The sequence below is a fragment of the Seriola aureovittata genome, chromosome 17, assembly GCF_021018895.1.
Source record: "Seriola aureovittata isolate HTS-2021-v1 ecotype China chromosome 17, ASM2101889v1, whole genome shotgun sequence".
NCBI lineage: Eukaryota > Metazoa > Chordata > Actinopteri > Carangiformes > Carangidae > Seriola > Seriola aureovittata.
Window position 1 is genome coordinate 10,994,256 of NC_079380.1, and position 8,673 is coordinate 11,002,928.

At 40.9% G+C, this 8,673-nt stretch overlaps 2 protein-coding genes across 2 annotated transcripts; both read left to right on the forward strand.

Annotated features, from left to right (window-relative positions):
• Positions 1-297: 297 nt before the first annotated feature.
• On the forward strand, positions 298-2,662 carry soul5 (heme-binding protein soul5). Its single transcript, XM_056401859.1, has 7 exons — positions 298-400; positions 531-590; positions 842-923; positions 1,020-1,140; positions 1,731-1,867; positions 1,994-2,157; positions 2,328-2,662. Exons 1-7 carry the CDS (start codon positions 372-374, stop codon positions 2,428-2,430), a joined length of 696 nt encoding a protein of 231 aa, XP_056257834.1. The 5' UTR covers positions 298-371; the 3' UTR covers positions 2,431-2,662.
• A 2,205-nt stretch (positions 2,663-4,867) lies between these two features.
• On the forward strand, positions 4,868-8,640 carry nr5a5 (nuclear receptor subfamily 5, group A, member 5). The gene is made up of 7 exons (XM_056401103.1): positions 4,868-5,075; positions 5,784-5,905; positions 6,111-6,252; positions 6,570-7,327; positions 7,518-7,637; positions 7,735-7,882; positions 8,078-8,640. Exons 1-7 carry the CDS (start codon positions 4,976-4,978, stop codon positions 8,323-8,325), a joined length of 1,638 nt encoding a protein of 545 aa, XP_056257078.1. The 5' UTR covers positions 4,868-4,975; the 3' UTR covers positions 8,326-8,640.
• The last annotated feature ends 33 nt before the right edge of the window (positions 8,641-8,673 follow it).

Genomic DNA, 8,673 nt, shown 5'->3' on the forward strand with positions numbered 1-8,673 from the left:
TTTGTCAATATAATAATTCTGTTTCCTACATGTATATTACGTGTTTCTCACCCAAGTCAGTATCCACACATTCACTTACCCATATGCACACAAGTATAAACATAAAACAACTGTTATACTTCTAGCTGACCTTCATATGATGTTGGTGAAAGTCCCAAAGTTCATCTACAGAACATGTAAATGACACGTGCTGTCAAACATGTCTCTGTTTGTTTCATAATTCTTCCTGGTTCCTCTCGTTTCCCATTGGTCTTGACAGTCCATTGTCTGTTTTTTGTGTTGTGGGTTCAGGGAGTGGCCAGTTTTCCTTTCATAACCGGAGTTGGAATAAATAGTTGCTTTGGACCAGACTGCAAACATCTACTTTTTGAATGCAAGAAAACCAACTCTCAGTCACGATGTAAGTACAATTTTATTTTCCAGATTGTCATCGATAGAAATAGAAATTTCTGATTACATGAATTCTTTTTAGTGGATGACCAGAAATGGCTTGTTGCTGAATAACAACACTTTACATGTGTGTGTCCCAGGATCTATCTTTCAGGGCTTGTTGGCTTTCTGCTGGTGCTGACAGCTGAGGCCAGAGTTGGGTAAGAAAGCTGAATTTAATACCCATATTGGCAGACTGCTACATTTGACAGAGTTAAAAAAGATATTTAGAAATTTAAATGTTGATTATTAGAAAATTAAAGGCACAACTCAAATTTGAACATTACATATTAGTTAATGAAGCAGATTAACGGATAAATGAGGAGTTAAAGATTTCACTCAAGAGCCTGGCATAGTTGATTATTGTGTCACCTTACATACTTCTTAATCTCTTTCCTCTTTAATTTCACAGGAACTCCTCTCAGTTACAGTTCTGCTCTGAGACAGAACAGTGCCTGCTGTTTGATCTGATTTGTAAGACTGACGAATATGAGGTGAGTGTCTCGGAGCAAGAGAGAAACCTTTTTCACATTTCAGGTGCCAGAAACATTTAAAAAGTCCATTCCACTGCATTCGCTCATGTCCCTCAGGCCCGTCACTATGACTCTGTGAAGTGGGTTTCAACTGACGAGACTTCCTTCTTCATGGAGTTTGCAGCAATGAAAGCATTCAGACGACTGTATGAGTACATCTCTGGTACCAACGACAAGGGTGTGTACGTGTGTGTGTGTGTGTGTGTGTGTCTGTGTGTGTGCGTGTGTGTGTGTTTGTGCATCCACTCATTTATTTAGGTTTTATTTCTAAAACAGGTATTCTCATTGAGATCAATATCTCTTTTTGAAGAGAGACCTGTGCACAAGAATAAACACATGCACTATAAAAATGGACAAATACCAAAGCACACAATTTGCATACAAAACACTAAAGAAACGGATACATTCAAAATGCTTGAGTATAATGTTTTTAAATCTCAGAAAAACAACCAAGAGATCTAATGTACAACATTTTTTGTGAATCTTTCCGTTTGTGGGAAGAGAAGTATTTAAAATCAGTCTGCCAACCTCTGTGTGACCATGTGGTGCAGCTAAAATTAAAATGTGCTTTGACATGACAGTGTAATTACTGTATTTAGTTGCGATCAGAGGGCAGTTTAGCGGTTTTAGTGGATATTCAAGTCAGAACAGATACACATATTTTCTTATGTTTTCTTATGCTTTTCATATGCATTTGATGTTTGTTATGCGTTACCAATTTGTGACATTTCTAAATATTAGTTGTGTTTTCTCAATGTCTACCTGTAGGAAAGAAAATTGAAATGACAGCTCCTGTTATTGTGAGAATGCCTGACAAGAGATTTTGGCAAATGGGTGTCTACACAATGAGTTTCTTGCTGCCAGCTGATTGTCAGAAAAATCCCCCCAAACCTACTGATAGTAAGGTAGGCTCCTCTAGCATCAAAACACATTCACCTTAATTTAGTCATAACTGCTGTGAGCATGTTTGAAGTGACTCTGTGAGTGTTACCAGAAGCACTGGCAGATAATGAAACTTTGCTGACTTGCAGGTGTACATCCAGACCATGCCAGACATGAAAGTGTATTCACGGAGCTACGGTGGATGGATGACGAGCACGTCTGACAGCAACACAGCAAGTGCTCTGTCCACTGCCCTCGACTTAGTGGATGAAAATTACAAAAAAGGATTCCACTACGCTGTTGGATATAACAGGTAAACAAATGACCATCATTTTCTATGATAATCAGAAGAGAAAAATGCTGATGAAAGCCTAAAGGAAAACTTAAGTGTTTGGCAACTATTTCATATTCTGCAATTAAATTATTGTGTTTGTGTCTGTGTCTGTGTGCGTCTGTGTGCACGCATGCATTTGTTTCTTGCAGTCCAATGACGATCTTTAACAGGCACAATGAGGTGTGGTTTGTTGCTGAGGATGATCCAGCATGTTCCAGCAGTGAGGAACTGAACTTTGCTCCTTTCTCCTAAATATTTGTGAGCTGTGTGCAATGGCAGCTTAAATGAAGAGATGTTGTAGCTGGACTATTGCTTCACAATTACTTCAAGTCATATTGTGTCATATGAATAATCTTCCAGTGACAGCCCAGATTTTGAAAATTGGTATGTTCTGAATTTACCATGTATTACTTGTGATGATGGCCTTACACTAGCTTGTTTCATGTTTTTCTTTTATGTTCAATAAAGTTAACTTTTGCAGTGATTTCTTGTGGTTGTCCTTGGTTGATCCACCTCTCTGGACCAACCCTAAAATGTGCCTAAAGCAGCTGGTTGTGCATCTGTGCCAGTGACAGCCAGGGACAGTGGCATTATGCTTTCAGCTTGTCCGTTCGTCCCATTCACATTAACATGATATGGCAGTAACGCCTCGAGTGCCACAAACATTCACTTGGACTCAAGGATGAACTGATCAGAATAGTCACTAATTACAAAACTAATTATGACAAATTTTAATACAAATGTCTAATAGAATAAAATGATGAAGTGATGACATGTGATATCCAAATGGTCCAAGGTCAATTTCACTGTGACATCATAATGTATAATGTCATCAATACTGAAACAATATAACATGAAAGGAATATAAAGTTTAGCCATTAAAGTAATTAAATAAAAATAAAACACATAAATTATTCAAACATTTGTGTGGGTCTGCCAGAGTGAAACTAAAATGGTGCTGTCCTTGAAATATTGCTGCTACAAGGATCTGTGGCACGCCATTATTTACTTTCCTTTCGGAAAGGAAGTTCCAGTGGATCCTATGCCAAAGGACATAAGATAGGACGCATTGAAGCTCCTTTCCTTATCATTTAGAGAATTGGACCAGCTCTTATCATGACTGTGTCTTGCATACTTCTTGTTCATATCACTCAGTTAGGAACCTTCCTAAGCAAAAAAGACCTCTCAACCGCAGCCTGGGTCTCACTCTAATTTAGAACAGTGCTAGAACAGTGCTATTCTACAATACCAGCAGATGAAACTAGTGAGTTCAGCAAGACTAGCATTACACAGCCACATACTGCCAAGCACTTTGGGCTTTTCAGTAACATGCATTAGGGAATTTTTAATATTTTTCATTTCATGGAGATTTACCTTCTGATAGAGGAGAAACGTGTCAAGTGTCAAGTTAAACAGACAGGTGAAAATAGTATGGGGACTATTTTATTGATGAATGTCATAATCCATTTACAAGCTAATGTGCAGGTGTCATAACCATCCACCCTTGAACTACACTCCGTATCGCTTTGACGTCAGTTTGAGTTTCATCAAAGCTGCCTGTGCCATTTTTGCTGTTGAACTGCACCTTATCACACCAAGCACTGGGAATGTGGAACAATATGATCATACTCTGTGATTAATATTGTATTACACTGACTAAAGCAATGTTTTGAGGTTTTATTGTCCTTTCCTTGAATTAATTATTAAGTTGGATAACATTTGACTTGAGAATGAACAACTGATGCTCACCTGAAAGGTGGCACAAGATTGTAATTAATGTAATAACGTAATTTATCGGTAAGCTGCAGCAAGTAATATTTTAAGCCCTGATTTAAATGAGCAGAGAGTTTCAGCAGATCTCAGGTATTCAGGAAGTCTGTTCCTCAGGTAGGAGCTTAGAAACTAAAAGCTGCTTCACCTTGTTTAGTTCTGATTCTTGGAACACTGAGTAAACCAGTCCCAGATGACCTGAGGGGTCTGGATGCTTCATATCATACAAGTAAATTGGAGATTATTACATAATCAGCTAATAAAATACAACACATTGCTAAATATTAAACCACGGGATAAAAAAAATTTGGCCTGTGACCCCTCACTAAAAAGAAGTATGCAGATGGGACCCTCATCTCTCATCTCACATCTCAGATCAGCTGTTAAGAGTTACACTAAAGAGTAATGTCCCCTTTAAACATTTAAGATGGTTTCATTTAATTTATTGTTCAAAGGTCCATAGAGTTCAAATTATCTAATATAAATAACCTCTATTTTCTCATGTGTCCTACTCACAATGCCTCTGAGATATTTTATGACCCTTTGCAGTCAGAACTGATTCTAATTTTATGTAAGTGGGATTTGGAATTAAGGATTTTTGCTCATAGTGGAGAATTTTTTTTACACTGCAGATTCACAATACATAATAATAATGCAGAAACTAACATGAAAGTTGAATGGCTGTAGTTTTGACAGTGATTAATCTTCAGTGGATTCTTATCTTATCAGCTGTGCTCCAGCATGGCTCGATGATAGTGATTTCACTACAGTAGGAATCCAGCAGGTGGCTATCTGACCGTCTTCTGTGGATGGGCTGGCTTGCTGACTGACTGGCTGGGTAGGAGTGCCAGTGGTAAGAGAGGTTTTATGACACTCACTATAGATCAAAGTCCGCTTGTGGACCTCAAACAACCATCAGTCCACCGGGGCTGTTGGGCCTGCCTGCGGTGTCTGTCTGGTCTCCTGATCTCTGCGACAATGAAGATCAGGCTGGAATGACTGTGGAGTTCATGTCCCACAAACCAGAATGGACCTACCCGGTTATCACCCACAGCTGCCCCAGCCTCTTGTCCACCACCCTGCCAGCTATCCGGACAATCTGTTAAATTTGGAGGGATCCTCAACATGTGAGTTCTAGATGGAAGTGAACTATGGGTAGATAGTGCCCTTTTAGGTTGGTGTCAGATGATATTGTTTGAACTCGTAACTCGTACAATATTATGAAGGTATCAACATTTTAAACGTCTTGTTTTGAAAGTTGGGGTATAACAGTGTCTGGAAATGTAAATCATATGGTGGTACATAAAAGACATTTATCACATCCACATGAAAATCCAGAAGAAGAGACTGGAATTAAAGTGGTTCACCAGACTGTGCTACGCTTTTTCATTTGGGAGACTGGTACCTGTGAAAGTCATAAGCAGTGATATGTGGTGAATTATGTAAGCGTCATATCTGTGATCATAGTCAAGCAAATTGAGCAGAGTGATAAGGTGCTTTATTCTCTCAACAGCTGAGCAATAAACTTCATTAAAAGACACACTTACATGTCAGCAGCATAGCAGTCCAATCTCTTCAACCAGTTGGCTCAGAGAGTGAATTTTCATGGCTGACTTGAAATAGTACCTACGCTAGTGCAAATTGGAATATGGTGATGTTCTTTTTTTTTGTATTACTGCCAAATATAGTCATCATTCCCAACAAAATCAATGCAACACACTGGGAAGTCTGTTAACAAGCAGCAATTTGCCATTTTGCCTTGGTCACCTTCAGTAGCAGAAAGCTTGTGTCATACTGTACATTTGATTTATGATGACTGTGGTTTCGTTCTGCAGCTCAGGAGTTAAAGCCAGAGCCAGAGCCAGATGGCACACCAGAGTCAGAAGAGAGCTGTCCCGTCTGTGGAGACAAAGTGTCAGGATACCACTATGGACTTCTCACTTGTGAAAGCTGCAAGGTAAGAAACAGGGTTTGGAGAGTTCAAGAAAAGTATTTATTTTCTAACAGCACCATAAGGCACATTGGTGTTGTTGTATACACCAAACAACCATAGTCAGCTAATGTAAAATTGAGATTATTTCTGCAACTCTATATTATCACCCAGGATTGTCTTGTAATCTGCAGAGAATGAAGTTTTTCTCTTTCTCTTTCTCTCTGTGCAGGGCTTCTTTAAACGCTCAGTGCAGAATAACAAGCATTACACCTGTGCAGAACAACAGAGCTGCCCTATGAACCTTTCCCAGAGGAAACGTTGTCCTTCCTGCCGCTTTCAGAAGTGTTTGGCAGTGGGCATGAAAAGAGAAGGTACCTCCCCCCTTACACACTAAAAATGTAGCCCCCATCCGCACGGAAACATACACAAATACACTCAATACAATTGGACACATATTCTGCTTCATTGCGACATGCCCGGTGTTCCACTGACATATATGGTCTTATCTAAGAAGTCATAAGCCAGTATAAGGACTTCCTGTAATGACACAGATATGATGACTTTGTATTGTGGAGCTAATCTGAGCTCTCAAAGTGGAGTGGTCACACTTTATATATAAAATCATTTCTGGTATTGTCTGAAATCTGGTTGTAAAACCCTAATAATTTGTCTTGTGTCCTGACAACAGCTGTAAGAGCAGATCGTATGAGAGGTGGCAGGAATAAATTTGGCCCTCTGTATCGACGAGACAGACAGATGAAACAGCAAAGGGTTTATCACCAGGCAAACACTGCCCCCTACAGGATCAAGATGGAAACTACGCAAACAAACTGGCCTACAGGTCCAAATGACCTTCACCCAATGAGCAATAACACAAGCGCTTCATTGTCCTCTGATGCTTTTCATCAATTCCACATGTATCCCTCCAGCGTGGGGCAGTCAGGAGCGTCTATGCCTCTGGATTGCACAATGAATGCAGACAGGGTGCTCACTCCTCCATCCTTGCCCTGCCCTGGACTGTACCACCGCACATTCCCTGGACTTGCCCACGAGAAGGGAGAAATGGATTTTAGCCACAGCTCAGCTCATGCAATCTACCCAATGCATCCAACCCAAAGCAATTCATTCACACCAAGAAGCACACCAGCATCATCCCCCTGTTCAACACCAAGCTCAATCCCCCCTCTCTCCCAAGCTCTCATCCAAACCCAAGACACTCCCCCGACAGCCACTCTTTCTACCAACTTCCTAAGCCAACTCCTGGAGGGGGATCAGGATGAGAGCCAGCTGTGCGCCAAGGTCCTTGCCAGCCTGCAGAGAGAACAGGCCAACCGAGGCAAGCATGACCGCCTAAATACATTCAGCATCATGTGCAAAATGGCTGACCAGACTCTGTTTGGGCTTGTGGAGTGGGCCAGGAACACTGCGCTTTTCAAGGAGCTCAAGGTGATGAACCATGAAGTCATGGGGTTTAGTGTTATGTAAATCTTTTTGCAATAGTCCAAAATCTCTACTTAGCTGTGTGAGCAGACCTATAGCATTTACTCTTTGGTATGCATTGGGTGTTTACTGGAGGTCAAAGTTTTTAGCATCTAATTTGCTGCTACATCAGATCAACCTTTTATGCTTCGCACAGGTGGAGGATCAGATGGTGCTGCTGCAGAGCTGCTGGAGTGAGTTGTTGGTCCTGGACCACCTCTGTAGACAGGTGACCTACGGCAAACAGGGCTGCATATATCTGGTCACAGGACAGCAGGTAAAGGACAAGAGACTACATTCTTATAATAATCCAGAATGTCTCCGGATTGTAGTCATGTGTTTGTAATCACTACCTTTCTCTCATTCTGATGCAGATTGAGGTGTTGACCATCATCTCTCAGGCAGGAGTGACACTGAATAGCCTGGTATCGAGGACTCAAGACTTGGTGTCCAAACTGAAGTCGCTCCAGTTAGACAGACACGAGTTTGTCTGTCTGAAATATTTGGTGCTATTCAACCCCGGTGAGCTTTTCCTCTTAAACGTCTAGTGATTAGCGCCTCTATAGAAGTAACACAGTGTCTTTCTGATCAACTTTGCAGCTGTTTAGTTGGGCGTTTTTCTTGTCATGATACTGTTATACATGCAACTTCTCTTCATATTGAGTGTATGGATTATGTGTTGATGATGAATGTGCATGCATCGTCTTTCTGCTATAGATGTGAAGTCTGTGCAGAGCCGCAGGCAGGTGGAGCAGACTCAAGAGAGGGTGAACAGGGCCCTGATGGAGCACACCCAGCAGACTCATCCAGGACACTCAGACAAGTTCGGTCAGCTGCTGCTCCGGCTGCCGGAGGTACGCAGCATTAGCTTACAGGTTGAGGAGTATTTGTACCAGCGCCATCTTCTGGGAGATTTGCCCTGCAACTCTTTACTTACTGAGATGCTTCACACCAAACACAACTGAAAAGGAGGTGCTGTAAATTTTTGCACCTCCTTTTCTGCCTTTCAGATACAACTGTCCTTTAACAGCCCCTATGGCTTCAGTCACAGATGTGATGTCATCCTGGCTCAGCATCGAGGGGGAATATTTACTTAACCAAGTTCCGATTATAAACAGTATTACCACAGTCACACAGCCAAGTAATTTGTTTTGTTTGTTTGTTTTGGTCAGTATTGATGTGAGAATTCAGATCCAAGCACCACCATGATGTTTTAGTATGCAGGAAGAGCCTCTGTTCAAACAAGAAAGCATCATTGAATAAAGAAATTTGGTTTTGCATATGCCTGTGTGTTTTTATTTTTATTTTATTCT

Coding starts and splice junctions, on each gene's coding strand:
- nr5a5 (XM_056401103.1), top strand. CDS start 4,976: ATGGACCTACCCGGTTATCACCCACAGCTGCCCCAGCCTCTTGTCCAC. Junction 5,076..5,783: donor TTTGGAGGGATCCTCAACAT/GTGAGTTCTAGA, acceptor TTCGTTCTGCAG/CTCAGGAGTTAAAGCCAGAG. Junction 7,883..8,077: donor TTTGGTGCTATTCAACCCCG/GTGAGCTTTTCC, acceptor TTTCTGCTATAG/ATGTGAAGTCTGTGCAGAGC.
- soul5 (XM_056401859.1), top strand. CDS start 372: ATGCAAGAAAACCAACTCTCAGTCACGAT. Junction 591..841: donor ACAGCTGAGGCCAGAGTTGG/GTAAGAAAGCTG, acceptor TTAATTTCACAG/GAACTCCTCTCAGTTACAGT. Junction 924..1,019: donor GTAAGACTGACGAATATGAG/GTGAGTGTCTCG, acceptor CATGTCCCTCAG/GCCCGTCACTATGACTCTGT.